An 18,543-nucleotide genomic window follows, 5' to 3' on the forward strand; every position below is an offset into this window, starting at 1 on the left:
GCTCATGCAGGGGACATGGGTTCGTGCCCCGGTCCGGGAGGATCCCACATGCCGCGGAGCACCTGGGCCCGTGAGCCATGGCTGCTGAGCCTGCGCGTCCGGAGCCTGTGCTCCGCAAAGGGAGAGACCACAACGGTGAGAGGCCCATGTACCGCAAAAAAATAATAATAAATAAAAATAAATAAAAAATAAAATTAAAAAAATAGATAACAATGAAGAGAAAATTAAAAGTTCGGGAAAAAAATCAATGTAGAGGAAATATAATAAGAAGTTTGTTTACTGGATCAGGAAAGGTCACTCGGTTCAAAATGATGTTTTGCAGAAAGACTGAAAGTTGCTCAAGATTGGTTCAAGGGTGGCAGTGGCTCCAGAGCAGTAGAAGCATCACCAAGTCCCCGGTGGAGGTGCTCCTACAGGTGTTGTTGCTGGAGCAGCGGAGATTCAGTTCTCACCTTGGGGTCGGGACCCTCTGGTTCATGTTAGTCTTTGGAGATCTCCCTCATCCCCCTCAGCTTCGGGAAAATGGCTCAAGTGAGTAAGCCTGCGATGAAGAAAACGTCAACATCTGTTCCTTTGGGGAGGAATAAGAAAGAAGAGGAGAATTCTGTAAATGCTTTATTGGTGGCTTAAGCTCTGAAACCATGGAAGAAAGTCTGAAGAACTACTACAAGCAACGGGGAAACCTTACAGACTGTGTGTTAATAAGGCATCCTGCCAGCCAAGAACCAGGAAGATTTGGTTTTGTCACGTTTTCATCCATGGCTGAGGTGGATGTTGCCATGGCTGCCAGACCTCATTCCATTGATGGGAAAACGGTTGCACCCAAACGTGCTGTCCCAAGAGAGGACTATGGAAAGCTGGGGGCTCTTGTCACTGTGAAGAAGCTGTTTGTTGGTGGAATTGAAGAAGATACTGAGGAGCATCATCTTAGAGATTACTTTGAGAAATATGGAAAAATCGATGCCATTGAGATAATTACCGATAGGGAGTCTGGAAAGAAAAGAGGCTTTGAATTTGTTACTTTTAATGACCATGATTCCATGGATAAGCTTGTGTTGCAGAAAGACCAATGATCAATGGTCATCATGCAGAAGTAAGAAAGGCCTTGTCTCGACCTAAAATGCAGGGAGTCCAAAGTTCTAGAGGTGGAAGAGGAGGCAACGTCAGTTTTGGAGACTCTCTTGGTGGTGGTGGAAATGTTAGAGCAGGACCAGGACGAGGAAGGAAACTTGGAGGAGGAGCTGATGGATATGGAAGAGGACATACATTTGAGGATGGCTGTCATGGGTGTGGAGGAGGATCTGGAGGTGGCAATTTGGGGGTTAGCCCTGGTTATGGAGGAGGACAAGGAGGATACAGTGGTAGAGGATCTCGATATGACAACCTGGATGGGGCCTCCAGAGGTGGTTTTGACAACTATGGAAGAAGAAATTATGGAAGTCGTAATTACAATGATTTGGGAAATCATAAGCAGAAACCTTCTAAGTACAATTTACTGAAGAGTGGAAAACTGCGTGGTATAGCAGGAACGTGGGAGAATCATAGAGTGGAGGAAACTATGGTCCAGTTGGCATGGAAGACGTGGGCGTTATGCAGTGACCCGCCGATACTGAGCTTCTATTTGCCGTGGGCTTAACTGTATAAATAGGAGACATTGAGAGCCCAGAGGTAACAGAAGTGCTTTAGGTTATCGAAATAACAATGTTCAGGAAACTCTTATCTCAGTCATGCATAAATATGCAGTGATATGGCAGAAGACACCAGAGCAGGTACAGAGAGCCATTTTGTGCGTAGACTCGATTATGTAAGAACAATACCTTCCTGTGGAGGAAAGATTGTATGAAAAAATGCTTTTGAGACCGTTTCTTAGCTTTTGAATTGTTGTCTCTCCAGTGGTCTCTGTTAGAATGTGGAAGCATCCCCTTTGATAATGTTAAATTTCAAAGTTTTGGATGATATTTGAATCCTTTTTCAAGATTTTTCTCAAAATTTTGAAAAACTGTTAGCTAGAATCATGGTGTAATGAGACAAAACATCATTCTTCTAAAGAAAATTAGTTCATGTGTAGAGTTAAGAAATTGTTGTACTTTTAAGATTTAATAAAATAATTCTAAAGGTAAAACAGTAGTAGTTTGTCCTCTTTGATAATTTTGCACTTTTAGTTTTTACCTTTTAAATGTTTCTCTTGTTTTATGATATCAGAGTTTGCAGGGTAGTGATATGACTTACATACATTATGAAATGATTACCAGAAAGAAGTTTTTCTTCTTGCGATGAATATTTGTAGGATTTACTGCTTTAACAATTTTGATATACATCCTACAGCTGTGCTAATTTTGGTCATCCTGTACCTTACATCTTTTGTAATGTTGAGTAACTTCTCATGTACCTATCGGTCATATGTATGTCTTTTTTGGATAAATGTCTATTCAGTCCTTTAGTCCATATTATAGTTTATTATTTGCTATTGTGGTAAAAAAAAACAAAATAAAAAGTTATTTTTAAAAAAGTTAACAAAAATAGACATGTAACATAATAAAGAAAGAAAGCAATAAATCACATATATACAAAATAAGTAACTACAAGAAAAAATAGCTAGAGAGACAGAGAAATAATAAAAGTCATAGCAGAATACTTTGTGTAACTCTATGCAGATACATTGTAAACTTAGGTAAGAGATAAATTTTCCTAGGAACAGGAGAATAGTGAAAGATCCAAAAAAAATTCCCCCAACAAAAAGTACCCCATCTAGGTGTTTCCAAAGGGGCATTGTATGAAATGGTTAACATCTAGATGATCCTAATGCTATATAAAATTTTCTCAACCTTCAGAAGTGAACAGAAAATTTCAAATTACTTCATGAGACAAATATAACATTAGTTCCTGAATCTGACGGTAGCACAAAACAAAATAAGACAAAAAAACCCCCAAATATTCCTTGTGAACATTGATGTAAATATGCTAAATAAAATATTAGCAAACGGAATTGAACAGTTATATAGGAAAATAATACATTATGACCAAGTGAGGTTTATTCTTAAAACATAAGGATGTCTTAATATTTGCAAATCTATTAACATATATCTTCATATCAATGAAGACAATTTCTTCATATTAATTCTGGGAAGAAAAATCATAGTTACTCGGAAAGGTTTGACACAGTGGATACCCATTTATCTGATAATATTTAATGGAATAAGAACGCACACATGCACACACACACACATGCACATGATAGAAGCAATCATACTGAGATCAAGAACAGGCATAGTTGCCTATTTCCCCACTATTATTTAACATTTATGGGAATATAGATCAAAATGGAAAAGAAGAAGGAAAAATACACCTGTTTGCAAATGATTTGACAGTATTCTGAAAATGCAAGGGAATAAGTTATTTTTAAAAATTCATATAATAAACATTCTATTAAGTAATGGGATATAAAAATTAACATAGAAAAACCAATAGCTTTCAACTGTACAAACAATAGCCAGTAAAAAAGATATAATAGGAAAGAATCCCTTTTAAACTGCAACAAAATATAGAAAAAGGCTTAGGAAAAAACACGAAAGACACAAATGTAGATTTGCAAAAGTAAAAACATTCCTTGTTTTGGGGTTCAATATCATGTGCATGTCATTTTTCTTTAAGTTAATATATGAGCCTAATGCAATTTCAATAAAAATTCACATAATTTAAATTTGTAGCTACAGAAGTTAATATGGAAAAATTCACGTGGAAAAGTAAACATGCAAGAATAATGATGAAATCTTGGAGAAGAGCATAGAGTGACAGGGCAGTGCATACTTATCAGATACTGAAACATATTATAAACTTTCTGTAAAACAGTTATGTATTGGCATATTAATGAATGGAAAGAACAGTAGAAGAGACTAGAAAGTTCTGATATAAAGATGACACCTTAGTCACTGTAGAAAATATAGGCTTATTAATAAATGCAACTAGCCATCTGCATAGTCATTTGGAAGAGTAATATCAAATTTATATTTCATAGATTACAAAAAAGTGAACTCCAAAGTAGAGTAGAAGAAAACATGTATACATTTCCTTATAATCTGGATAAAAGCAAAGCTTTCTACTTGAGTGTCAAAATCCTAATGAAATTTCCTTTATTAGACCGGTAAATATAAAACATAAGAAAACAATTTTTTTGCCTAGAAAACAAAGAGCCAAAAATACAATTAAAATATAAATTACAAACTGGGAGAAAATATTTGTATAACATTTATCCTAAGAGCTAACTTCTGAAAAATATAAAGAATTATAAGAAATCAAGAAATAGCAAGTCCTTAAAAAAAGGAAAAAAATAAGGAGACAAAGACCTAGCAGCATAAGATATGAGAAAATGGTCTTTAAATTCTTGAAAAGATGTACAACTTCATCCATACTACTATAAATGTGGTTAAAACTACCTTGAATTAAAGCTTTATTTCTGATTAGATTGGGAAAATTTTTAAAGTTTGACTACACACTTTGTTGTTGCTCAGACTGTGGGGAAATAGGTACTTTTTTATACTGATGCTAGAAATGTTAAATTGCATAACTCCCATGGAGGAAAATTTGGCAATATATAACAAAACTGCACACCATTTGACCTAGAAATCATTTCTAGAAATTTACCCTAAAGGTACGCCTTTAGTAACACACTCATACAAAATGCATTACTTACTCATTATGACATTATTTATAGCAACAAATTATTGGAAAGTTACCTATATGTCCAATAATTGGTGATTAGGCTAGTCAACAAAAGTGTATCCACAGAATTAAATAATACACAAATATAAAAAGAATTTTAAAAAACTCTAAGTGATATAGTTTAAGCAGAAATATGGTGTATATATCTGTGAAAAGAAAGAAGGGGAAACAAAAAGGTGTATGTTTGTGTTTATGGAGATGTATCTACTTATTTTTGTAAAATAAACACAGGAAGGATAAACCAGAGAATAATTAAATTTGTTACCTACAGAAGATATGTGGAAACAGATTAGAAAACATAGGAAAAAGAATGAAACTTTATTGAGCATTTTTATATAGATTTGACTTGAACCATGTTATTATTTTCATATTCAAGAAATATTAATTCAAAAAAGAACTTCAAAAACTCTAAAAATGAATGCAAATATGAGAAAATATATAATTGCATATCAAATTGATCATACTCTGACTATATTCCCAGTGAGATATATTCCAAGGACAAAAGGAAATTTTGACCTTTAATACATTTAGTTAGTGGTGTTAGTATGGGTGTAGTAAGTCTGAAACTGTTTCTCAAACATTTTACGAATGAACAAATAAGTACATATATTGATATTGATGGTACTACATTCATTTCCAACTGTGGAAAAAGGAAGTTGTAAATGTGGAATGAGAGGAAAGGAAGAACACTATAAGTGTTAAATTTGAATTGAAGTTATCAATATGAGTTAATGATTTTTAAGATACATATTTCCTAGCTCTGTCCACTGATAAAACTAATAGCAATGGTACTTCAGTAGCAGTGAGCATACTTAGCACCTATATCTTGACTTTTTTATAAGTACCATTCTCTAAAAGGAGCCAAAGCTCCTTGGATAATGGCTAGCTCTGGGTCAGTGTCCAGGGAAACAAGGTGGGTCTGATGCATTTTGTTATGTCAGAGAGTAAAAGTTCTCAGAAGTTGATAGGAGTATTTCAAGAGAACATAAAGTCTTGTTTGAAGAGGCTCCATTGGCTAAATTTAGGATAATTTGAGCCTCAAAAATAAATAATGAGGGAAATGATTTATAATACATGGAAAAGGAATGAATCCATGAACTATAATAATACTAGTTAATTTTCAAAGGGCCAAGGAGGAAGGGAGTGAAGGAAAATCTCTTTTTTTAATGGAAAAATGCCATCTAATAAATATAGGAGTGATAAAATTGGAAAATCATCATTTTGCAACCAAGATTTTAGGAATTGATTCAGGAATCAATCTTCAATGGATGCTAAAACCATTGGGTTTAAGATTGTTGAGGAGCAGGATAGTTGCACAGTCTCAAATATGACCTCAGAGATTAGTTATGAATTATAAAGGGAAAAGAAAATACTACAGAAGAGAAATTTGGTGAACTCGACCTTTACCAAATGATCAAATTTAATATCACTAGTAGCAGGACAAAATGACATCATCCATCTCCTGATATGATGCACTGAGAATGATACAAAACCACCTATGTAGTATTCTTGTTAAAGATGCTTAACCTGAATCTACTCATGAGCAAACAATCAAATCCAAATGAGAGACATTCTGCAAACAAATGGCTTACTTTTCTCAAAAATATCAGTGTCATGCAAGAGAAAAAAAACAGGAAAAAGACATATGGAACATTATGGAATAATAAGAGAAATTAGAATATGCATAAGATATGATAATAACAGATCAATAATAAATTTCTTTAATAGAAGCATTGTATTACGATTATATAAGGGAACATCTTGGGTCTTAGGAGCTAAATGGTTAAATATTTAGAGATGGTAAAATGTTAAAAATTGGTGAATGTAAGTGAAGGATATAAGGCTGTTTGTTGTTACCTTTTAGCAAATTTTCTAAAATAAAAAGTTGGAGGAAAAGAACACACTAAAGGCCAAATTCCTAGACTGGACAATTTTTGTTTGTTTTGAAATTCAGGTAGAATATTAATCTGTCCTTGAAATTTAGAAAAGCGAATTGTTTTTCTATGACATGCTGGTCCTTCAATATTATTGAGAATCAGGATAAAGATAAAAACCAGATATGATGTGAACAATTCTAAACAATGCCCTGGTGCTTGGAACTGACATTCTCTAAGCTGCAAATACAACATTCAGAATATCATTTTGAGGTGACCCTTTCCTATTTCCAGAAGTGAATTCTCTTCCTTAGAGAAGATGGACACTGTTATGTGAGGAACCAAATGAGAGGGTCAAGGATTAAATGTGCTTTTATGGTGGTTGGTAGTGGTGGACTTGGTGGGAGAAATGAAGCAGTGCAAATATCCCCCTTCTTTTTTTTTTTTTTTTTTTTTTTTGCGGTATGCGGGCCTCTCACTGTTGTGGCCTCTCCCATTGCGGAGCACAGGCTCCGGACGCGCAGGCCCAGTGGCCATGGCTCACGGGCCCAGTCGCTCCACGGCACGTGGGATCCTCCCGGACCAGGGCACGAACCCGTGTCTCCTGCATCGGCAGGCGGACTCTCAACCACTGCGCCACCAGGGAAGCCCCCCCCTTCTTTTTTGTTTGAGTTCTTTCTCCTGCCACTAGATTAGTAAGATGGAGAAGACCTTCTGTTTCAGAGATGCCCTCAGCTCTGGAGGGCTAAGTAAAATATTAAGTCAGGAGCTTTAAGCCTAGACCTTAATGGAAAGTGGTAAATAGGAGTGTGGCAGACATTGTAGATTGGCCCAAGTAACATCCTATCAGTGTTGGCCATGTGACAGACTTCTGGCTAATGACATGCAAGTGGAGTGGACATCTGCTAGTGCTGCTTTTTCTTTCTTCTTTATTTTTCTTGGCCAAATATGATATGATGGCAAGAGCCTCTGCAACCATCTTGCAACCACAATGAGAAGGCTAAATGGAGTCATCCCTGATTGCTGAGTTACTAAAACAATCCTGCAATCAAGTACTTCTGGGCTTCTTATGTAGGAAAAATAAACTTATTTGTTTAAGCCACTATATTTGATTTATGATACAGTCCATCTCACCAGGGTAAGACCAGGAATTTGTGGCAAAAAACTCACATCGAATATGAAGAATTTAATTCAGCTTGAATGTCCCCTGTGTCATTGCCCTCAGAAACCTGTGTGACCAAATATAGTACACTGCCAGCCTTTAACAGGTATAAAATACCTTTAACGGGTCTAAAATAAAAATTGCCCAAGGTAGAATTAATTGAGCTATGTCAGGTGAAAGGAAGAAGCAAAGACCCTGCAGAGGGAGTGTGGAATTTAACTTGGACCAGAGCTTCCCACATCAATCACTGGAATCACTAAAGGCTAGAAGGTGTTGTGTGAGTCGGAGTGATGGTAAGAAAGTGGCCTCTGAAGAGTAAGGCTGAAGAGAGGATACATAGCATGGTCCGGGGTTCAGAAAGGGAGCTGTCTAGTAATTATCCCCAAATTATGCTGTTTTTGGTTGAGAATTTGAAGGGTTTTCTTCAGACTAGTCAATAAAATATTTAAAGTTATTATATGATAACTTGAAAAAAAAAATCCTGATGAGGACAGTTGATCCTGAGACCTAGCCAGTATTAAAGTTCTTGCCAAAGCAGCCCTGGCATTTGGCTTCATCACAAAGACAATCCTGTAGATGTGGAAGCATCTGCTCTTCAACTTACTGCTTATGTTAAAATGAAAGCTATTCAATAAAATATTTATGAGTATCTCTTCCACTGGTGACTGGATGGAAATAAAATGGCGAGAAACCAAATTTCGAATAAGCATATGAATAGCCACTCAGTTGACCACTCTTTGACATGGACATCATTCATAATTCCTGATTATTTTTCAATGTGTGCCTTTCTTGCCAGAAAATTGAAAATAAAATATTCTAGGTCTCTTAAGTGTCCAGAATAAATGAGTCCTGTCAATATAGACAACAGCGATCAATTGGTGTGTTCTTCCTCTGTAAAAATTAGATTGTTAACTCAATCACTCATTAGTTAATCCATTGAACGAGTATTATGTACTTGATATTGTCATAGACTCTGGATAGATAAGCAAAACTGACCCTCCGAAAATTTATTTGTAGGTGATAAAAGGGAATGAAACGGAGATTAAAAAAGAAAAACATGCTTTTTTCTTTGTAACATGCATCAAATCAGGCTAGTTGGATCATTCCTCGCAGCCAATCTCAGTAGAGACTCATTTAAAAAAAAAAAAGTAATTAGGGACTTCCCTGGTGGTCCAGTGGTTAAGACTCTACACATCCACTGCAGGGGACATGGATTGAATCCCTGGTTGGGGAACGAAGATCCCACATACCATAAATAAATAAAAAATTTTTTAAAATTTGTAAAGGGATTTTAAAAAGTAAAAACAATTTGGCCATTTAATAGTCTCTTTTGAAAAGACCAACAGATCACAAAACTTCTAAAATTCTAATTTCTTTGGCTCTTCATGTCAAAACCTTTCATGAGTATTTCCTTTCACTCTATAAACTCATAAAACAAACTGTCCCTTCACATTATATATACTGGATCTGAATACCTTTTTCTTTCCTCACAGCCTCAGTTCTTTATTTATTTATTTATTTATTTTTTGCGGTACGCGGGCCTCTCACTACTGTGACCTCTCCCGTTGCGGAGCACAGGCTCCAGACGCGCAGTCTCAGCAGCCATGGCTCACGGGCCCAGCCGCTTCACAGCATGTGGGATCTTCCCGGACCGGGACACGATCCCGTGTCTCCTGCATCGGCAGGCGGACTCTCAGCCACTGCGCCACCAGGGAAGCCCAGCCTCAGTTCTTTATGGCATATCATCTTTGCCACTCTGGCTTCCTTTTTTATTGGTCAGTGTATCAAATGATGAGGTACCAGACATATTTTTGTCAGCATTTTATAAGCCTCTACAAAGAGAGACAAGATGTGTATTTATAATACCTTTTGCTCTTTGCCAACCAATTTTTAAGAATTTCCTTCTTGTTTGAGTGGCATTCATGTAGGATAATTCCAGGAATATTTCCAAATTCAGCTTTGTATTGCCCACCCAAGTTACTTAGAGAATTTGAATAGGGCCAGGTGAAGGCAGGTTGGCTTGCTTTTACTTTAAGCATGGCCTAAGTAAAGAATTACAGTTAAAACAAACAAAAACTAAAATTTGGTGGCAAAAGTTTAATTAGGAGCAGTTTGAATCTTGACTATAAACTCTCTCAAAAAACTTCACAAAGGGTATTCCAATTACGGTGCTTCCCAAAGTTCTAGAAAGCCTCTCTTCCAATGGCTTGCTAATTATTTCACTTTTCTGGCAACTGACCACTCCCCGTTGCTTTCAGGTGTCATCTCCTCATCTTTCAACTTAGTAGTTCTCTCCCTCTACCCAGCCTCCATAAACTTTAGACCCTCCCCATCCTCCTACACTTTGGCCTTTATTGTATGGGTAACATTAGTCATTTTGTTAATATCCTTTTCCACTTTACTTATACTTGGAATCTTCCCAATAAAGGAGAGCCTGATCTGGCCTAAAGAGGACACTAAAAGGAGGGTAGATTCGTAACAATTATAACTTACTAACATTTCTTTTGTCTTTGTCACAGCTGAGAAAATCATGGTAATGGTGAGGGAAGGAGAAATAACATTTCTGAATACCTACTGTGTGTTAAGAACCATATTAGGTTCTTTTTATGAATATGTCACTAAGTAGAAGTTTGATCTTTAGAAATGTTAAGCGCAGTGATGTCCATAGTTATGGGCCAAGAATTTTGAGGGGGCTGTAGAGTAATTTTAAAGGAGTCCTCATGTCAATGTCCATGTCAAGCATGAAGTCAAGGATTCACTAGTTTGAAAAAAAAAGATTCTCAACATTTTATTTTTATTTTTCTTGTCAAGACACTTTGATGCATGATTCTGTGACCCTCCTAAGGAGTAGATTTTGGTAAAGATAAGCAGAGTAGTGAAAGAGATTCTGTTTTTGGTGTGCTTCCATTAACCTCACCCTTTTCTCTCCTGCTCAATAAAGTAAATAAGGATGTGAAGGAGACACAAGAAAATTTCTTAAATCCCTTCTTGTGTATATAAAATAAACATTAAATCTGTCACATTAATGATAAATTACTTTCATCCAAACTTAAAACAAATGTATTATTTCAAAGTATGTAAGTAGCAAGTGACCAATACAAGTACTCCTAAATGGTCTGTGCCACCTCCCAAGAAACAGTCCACTTTATCCAGACATTTCACAAATATTTGCTGAGCAGTAACAAAGTGCTAAGAGTTTTTGTCAGTGGACCAACAGAAAAAGTACCTACCCTCCTGGAGCAGCAGGAAGTTTCAGATACAAAATATAACATCGAGTAGTAAAAAGTTGGTTTAAGAAAAAAAAAAAAAAAAAAGAAAGAAAGCAGAGGGTGAAGGTTGTGGAGGAGATCATTGAAAGGACGTGGCCCCTGGTTGACCCAGGCAATCAGAGGCACCTCACCCCTCCTCTGTCTCTGGAATATACATTCTCCCCACCATTCCCACAGCTGGAGCCATTTTCAAGGATGCAGCCCTGAGAGAGCAATGCGTTGTTGAGACCATCTGGAGGGTACACCTGACGGAGCTGGGTTAAAGCCTCTATGTAAACTTTTAAGATTCTGGCAGGCAGGTGTGGAGATCTGCTCATCTTTCAGCCGCTGAAGACAAGTTTTGTGTATAAGTTCCCTTGCTGCCACCTACCAATCTGGAGTCATCTGCCTCTTTCTTCCATCTCTCCTTGTCCTCCATGTATGGAGACCAGTTCACAAACTAACAAGCGTGTTGCTACTTTAGAGAATGTGTTCCAGGAGCATCTCTCTGATGAAGTAATAATTGAACACACACTAGGAAGAGTTAAAGGAGTCAACCGTGTGGGAAGAACATTTCAGAAAGGAGCCTCCTCAGAAAGGCCCCGAGGTAAGCGGAGAGATGGGGTGATTGTGAGCAAATAAGGTCAGAGAGGTGAGGAGGGACCAGAGCAGGTAAAGGGCTTTGATCTTATACTGAAGTGATGGAAAGTCATTACAGTGCTTTCAGCAAGAATGTAACATGATCAGATTAATGTTTTAAAAGGATCACTCTGGATACTGTGCAGAAAATAGCTCTTGGGGGTAGGAGTACAGGAGTTCAGGAAACTATTGCAATAATCCGCAAGGGAGATGTTGTGACCGAGAAGCCTTGGAAATGGCTTTTTTTTTTTTTTTCCCCGGTATGCGGGCCTCTCACTGCTGTGGCCTCTCCCGTTGCGGAGCACAGGCTCCGGACGCGCAGGCTCAGCGGCCATGGCTCACGTGCCCAGCTGCTCCGCGGCATGTGGGATCTTCCCGGACCGGGGCACGAACCCGTGTCCCCTGCATCGGCAGGCGGACTCTCAACCACTGCGCCACCAGGGAAGCCCCTGGAAATGGCTTTTTTAAAGTACGTTCTAAGCTGCAGCTGTGAAAAAAACATCCTGATCTCACAGAGGTTCTACTGGAGTTAGGTATAGGGCAGACCATAAACTGGTCCTTGATATATTTGAGAATAACTGACAGCTGTGGGATGGCCTTCTGAGAATGAGGGCAGTGGTATGGCCAAATGTACCTTAATGCAACTGTAAATGATCACATAATTAGGGGCATGTATAACTTTACTGAAATAAGCATAAATTCATCATAAGAGATCTGTTAGTTTAGTACAGCAGAAAGGAAGGGTAAATGGAAGGTAGTCCCATAAGACAAGTTTTGCACATTTCAAATACTTGTCTCTGGAATCCCTCTATTCCTGTGTCTCTTTGGACATGTTCTCTTGCTTGATCACAGCCTACCCTTTCACACTTGATTCTGGATATTTGCACTGTAGATTTCTAAAAAGCACTGGGGCTCAGCAAACTCATGTTTACTATTATAGCTCCACAGGACATGTTCTCTGAAAGCAGGCAGATACATGCTGGAGGATTAAGAGATGCAACTCTTTGGCCAACCATTGCAGAGAAAAACCACACATTCTGTATCTGTAGGAAATGCTGTTGGCTCAGGCCTTACATGAGTCTGAGCATTTCAGAAGTGTGAGAATTTCTACACAAGGATGCCTCCAAATACAATTACTATTTTAAATCACATTATTTCATATGCAAGAAGTGTTGATACCTGCAAGAAATATCTGACACCTCTGAGGTTGTCAGAGCCTTGATATTAGATAAGGGAGCTATGGTGTCAGATGCACTGGCAACCTAGATTCTTGTCTTGAACCTAGAACCACCTTCCTGGGTGATTATGCACAGACAGAAATAAATTTGACTTTTCTAAGCCTCAATTCTCTCATCTAAAAAAGAATCTGGATAACTGATCTAGAAAATCCTTTCCTGCTTTAGCTTTCTATCTTTTGGTTGAATATAATCTTGTGGTAGACTTAAATATCAAATATTGATTTGGTTTTTTCTCTGTGTATTTCCACCCTCTTCTTTTATTCTAACAGGCATTTTCTCTATCTCAGCCTACACCAAAGTTAAAAGAGAGAGCTACAAGAGACATTTCTTAGAGGTCTCCAGACTAGGCTTTCCTCTCCAAAAACCAGGTGAGGCTGAATTCTATGATCTGAATGTTTGTTTGCCCACAAAATTCATATATTGAAATCCTGATTCCCGATGTGATTATAGTAGCAGGTGGGGCTTTGGAGAGGTGATTAGGTGATGAAGGCGGAGAGCTTATGAATGAAATTAATGCCCATATAAAAGAGGCCAAGAAAGCTCCTTTGCCTCTTCCACCTTATGAGGACAGGAGAAGTCAGAAGTCTGCAACCCAGAGAGGTTGCTCACCAGACCATGTTGGAACCCTGACTTCGGACTTTCAGCTTCCAGAACTGTAAGAAATAAATTTCTGTGTTTTTATTTTATTTTTATGTATATTTTTTCGGTACGCGGGCCTCTCACTGTTGTGGCCTCTCCCATTGCGGAGCACAGGCTCCGGATGCGCAGGCTCAGTGGCCAAGGCTCACGGGCCCAGCCGCTCCGCAGCATGTCGGATCTTCCCGGACCCGGGCACGAACCCGTGTCCCCTGCATCAGCAGGCGGACTCTCAACCACTGCGCCACCAGGGAAGCCCAATTTCTGTGTTTTTAAACCACCGAGTGTGTGGTATTTTGTTATAGCAGACTGAACAGACTGAGACACTAAGTTTGGGTGAAAGGAAAGAAGAGAAAGACTTGCAAATTTTATGAGAGAAATGCCGATGAGAGGTATGAAAGGGACTCAGCTTGGAGTGTATGGGGTTAGATGGAAAAGGAGAATTTTCATGTTGAGCCTGGAAGTGGAGTGGTAGGTATTCTACATTTGAGATGTCATCTAGTGTGGGCTCCTGCTTCTTCCACTGGGTTCAGCCATCTGCTTTAGACAGTCTGCATTTAACTGTTGTGAACACATGTACTTTTTCCCTCTGATCTGGGTTTAGACACCTTGTCTGAAGAGGGGAGCATAAGGGAGAGCACCGTCTCCTCACCAAGATGAAAATGAACAAAATAGCTGGAATTTCTACTGGCCCAGGCAGCAGTAGATACAATGTATTGATAGTTTAAAGTCCCTTTCTTACCAGAAGAGAAACAGACTAGTAGAAAGACAACCTGAAAGAACAACTTGATATAAGATATTCCCATTACTCACAAATAATTTGAAGTTTGTTTTAATATACAAAGATAAACTGGTGGCACTGGGGTGCTTTGAAAATAGTGTTAAGTCTAAGTTAACTGCTTAATAATTGTATGACGTCTGCAAGTACTTCACTTCTTTGGACACCAGTTTTCTCATTTATCAAATGAGGGAGTTGGAATTGACCATCTCCAGGATCCATTTTAGTTGTGATGATCTCTGGTGCTATGAATGGAATCTGATAAGGTATGGTCTATAAAGCTGGGGAATAATTTAAAGGTATTGTGCCTGGACTCAATTCTTTCTTCTGGGTATTTCTTTTCTTCTAGGTTGAATGAAGTTTGAGTCAAATCCTCAGTAATATAAAATGTTATTACTTAAAGATATTCAGAGAGTTAAAAGAGAGAGAGAGAGAGAGAGAGAGAGAGAGAGAGAGAGAGAGAGAGAGAAAATATACCAAAATGGCATAAAAGTTGTATTTGAGAGGTGGGTCTATAGGGTAATCTTTTTCATTCTTTTTATTTCTCAGTACTTCCTGGTTTTATTTTTATTAGACTTGTAGTTTTTTAAAAAATATTTTAACTAAAAATTTCTACAGCAAAGAGAATGTTACTGATATCCTCCGTGTGTGTGTCTCTCTGTCTGTCTCTCCCTATCTGTAGTGAAGAATGGCTGAAATATTTTCTGTAATAATCCAGCTTTTACATTCAGAGATCAGAGAACCTACTGTGAAGGTTTGGTATCTCTTTCAGACTTAGCCTTGAGCTTAATGATGTTCATGTTGAATTTTCTTGCCTCCAATGTGAAGGAACACATTCTGTACTTTTTTATAGAGTGGGTCCTAGATGAATTTTAAAAATCCGATAATAGATTAGCCTTCTTTTTGACCTCCTCATACTTTATTTCTGGGCAGAAGGCAAGTGACTGGAATACATATTCCACAAGACTCCTTTCTGCAATAGCAGAGTACTAAACCCTTATGTGGATGCATTTACCTGTATTATGACTTCCTTTTTACATCAGAGTATGCCAAAAAGCCTGCCTTAGCAATTAGCGGCTTCCCTTTGTAGAGACTAAATATTATTGGACAGCTTTCTGTAATTCCTTGTCTTCATTTCTTGCTTTCGGTGGCCACTCTTGGTGCCAAGACCTCTACAAGGTATAATATAACTCAGGGATATTGTTTCCATAGCAACATGTCTTTCTAGTGCTCTCATAACAACAATTGCAGCCACTCCTGCCAACTTAAGCTTGATACCTTCAGATGAGAACAGATGGCTAAGTAGTCTACTTTAACAATCAGAATGATCCAGTCAAATCATCTTACTTCTCTCTAAAACTATCCTTGAATTCCAACTCTACTAAGACATTTTTGATTAAGTGGGAGTGAGATGTGTTTAAATAGCTGGTCCTTACACAGACATACAAATACCTTTCTGACCCTTATCCTTGCCACAGATGTAAGTAAATACGAGAAAATGAATAAAGCAGAAAGAGATGTGGCATTAACAAACACTTTAAAAACAGTCTCCATCTCTTTTCCTCTCTTCTAATGCAGCTAGGACCTCCCTGAGAGCAAGACCTTGACTAGTTATGTCTAATACATGGAAGTGTTTTTAAAATGCTAACTTAGATAAGCTACTTTCAAGTCAAATTACTAGTCTGCTCTGTATTTCAGTACTATAACTTCCTTTTACATGAACAATGTACTTCCATTGTCTTCTGAAACTATTAGGGTAAATTAGGTGCCAAAATTTGCTTAACTAATGCCACCAGCTTTTACAACGTTGGACCTATTTTTTTGTGTGTGGGGAGGCAGCCGTTTACTTCACACACTTATTAACTATCATGACCAACTGCTTTTCTTTAGCCAGGGTCCCCTCAAAAGGACCAGGCCTGAATGTTATCAGTGTGGAAATGGACAGCCATAAAATCACAGCTATCTTGTATTGTTATGTCAAGTTGACCCACGATGTGTGCATGGACAATTGACAAGAAGATTTAACCTGGCAAAAAGCTACAGGTTTTCTGACAGAGAAAACTTTTTATCATTTAAAAATAACAAATACCTTATATTAATGCATATGGAATCTAGAAAAATGGTACTGATGAACCTAGTGGCAGGGCAAGAATAGAGACGCAGATGTAGAGAACGGACTTGTGGACATGGAGTGGGGGGGGAGGGAGGATGGGACGAACTGAGAGAGTAGCATTGACATATATACACTACCATATGTAAAACAGATAGATAGTGGGAAGGTGCTGCATAGCACTGGGAGATCAGTTTGGTGCTTTGTGATCACCTAGAGGGGTGGGATGGGGAAGGTGGGAGGGATGCCCAAGAGGGAGGGGATATATGTATACATATAGCTGATTCACTTTGTTGTACAGCAGAAACTAACACAACATTGTAAAGGGATTATAATCTAATAAAGATATAAAAAACAAACCAAAAAATAACTTTGGAGTTGTCTTAGATTCAAACTTGTGTCTCCCCAGAACTGATTTGTATCAACAAGACAAAGCATTGGGCTCCTTGGATTTGAAGGAAGATTTATAAAGGGGATGGTCACACTCCCTAATTCTTAGCTGACATACACTTGCTGGTGAATTTCTAAGAAATACAAGAATACGCCTAGTTTAGAGTAAGGAGAATCTGTAGTAATTGGATGTAGTTTTTAAAATGTTTTTGCTATTTTAGCTGTTTCTCTATGTTGGTCTTATAGCAGATGGATCAGTTTGTTATTTTACAATGACAAAGTACGAATGAGGACCTCTCAAAAACACGTTGCAGGCATGTGAAATAGGATGGGACATTTATGGTTCTTTCTTGCTTCTCTAGTTATCCACTTGTATTTTGTTAATTGACTGGCCCAGAAAAGGGAAATTCAGAGCAGGTGATAATTGGCAGAGTGACTGAAAACTGGCCTCTTGAGCAGGCAATTTGGTTTATTATTATTAATGTTGTTTAAAATAATAAATAGTAAAAGAATAATGCCTTTAAATTTATGTAGAACACATTTCCATTCTGAGGTCCTAGGCCCACTGGGAGCTCATGAAGTTAGTAATTGTGAATTGTTTATACTATTTCAAAATAATCTAATAAGGATAATATTGTAGCTCAATTATTTTACTATATAGTATTTTATATATATTTATTAATAAATATATACAGTTCGATTTGGTAAAGCAGCTTTTAAATGATAAAGGCGAGTGACAGTAAGAGGCATCTTTAGAGGTGTAGAAGTCACTAGAATATTTTATAGAATATTTTATGACTCATTTTTTTCTCATGCCACTCCCTGAAGTTGGCAGATGGATATAGTTAGCTCCACTTATTAGATGAGGGAACTGAAATTTGTTACTTCTATCTGTATTATCTGTTCTTTCAGGTTTCATATACTATAGATCTCTCTTTCATGGTTTCTTCATTCGATAAGTACTTTATTGAAGTCAGGACTTGTGTTAGGGATAACACAGTGTCAAATCACTAGAAGACTATTACATATAATGCTTAATGTTTGCCTATCATGGAGCTTATAGTCCAAACAGTGATAAAAAGTAACCTGCATGGGCTTCCCTGGTGGCGCAGTGGTTGAGAATCCGCCTGCCGATGCAGGAGACACGGGTTCGTGCCCTGGTCCGGGAAGATCCCACATGCCGCGGAGCAACTAAGCCCGTGAGCCATGGCCGCTGAGCCTGTGCGTCCGGAGCCTGTGCTCCGCAACGGGAGAGGCCACAACAGTGAGAGGCCCGCGTACCGCAAAAAAACCAAAAAAAAAAAAAAAAGTAACCTGCATGAAAAGTCAGGAAAAAAGGAGAGCAGGCAAAGTACAACTTGTCCATTTCTCTATCTCATAATATCTTCAATGATGTCATATTGGTAACTTGAGAGATCCTACTCAAATACCAAAACTGAAAAAAAAAATAAAACAAAGAATATAACAAAAAGAGTAGTGTAAGGCAATGCATGATTATGAGACAAATGAATGATGGAGACAATAAGAATTGGCAGGAAGGAGGGGTCACCGTAAGTTTAGTTACTGTTAAGGAAACATTTTTATGGACATGAGCTTGGCTTTTAATGTTTGTTCTAAGTGAGAGAAAAGGAACAGAAAGACATTTGGGGCAGAATATCAACTCTGTCATGTGACACGTCCTTTCCAGTAAGATGCTACTTTTCAGTATGTTCTAACATCATAATTTTGCCAATTTTTTAACTTCTGAAA

General features: G+C 37.9%; 1 protein-coding gene across 1 annotated transcript in view; it reads left to right on the forward strand.

Annotated features, from left to right (window-relative positions):
* The first annotated feature begins 522 nt into the window (after positions 1-522).
* Positions 523-18,543, forward strand: part of LOC131756849 (heterogeneous nuclear ribonucleoproteins A2/B1-like) — a 32,556-nt gene continuing 14,535 nt past the window's right edge. Inside the window, 4 exon segments of the mRNA XM_059063934.1 lie at positions 523-598; positions 601-1,068; positions 1,071-1,457; positions 8,911-8,933. Of these exon segments, the coding sequence (XP_058919917.1) occupies positions 523-598; positions 601-1,068; positions 1,071-1,457; positions 8,911-8,933 (954 nt within the window).

The sequence above is a fragment of the Kogia breviceps genome, chromosome 5 (assembly GCF_026419965.1).
Source record: "Kogia breviceps isolate mKogBre1 chromosome 5, mKogBre1 haplotype 1, whole genome shotgun sequence".
NCBI classification, from domain to species: Eukaryota; Metazoa; Chordata; class Mammalia; order Artiodactyla; family Physeteridae; genus Kogia; species Kogia breviceps.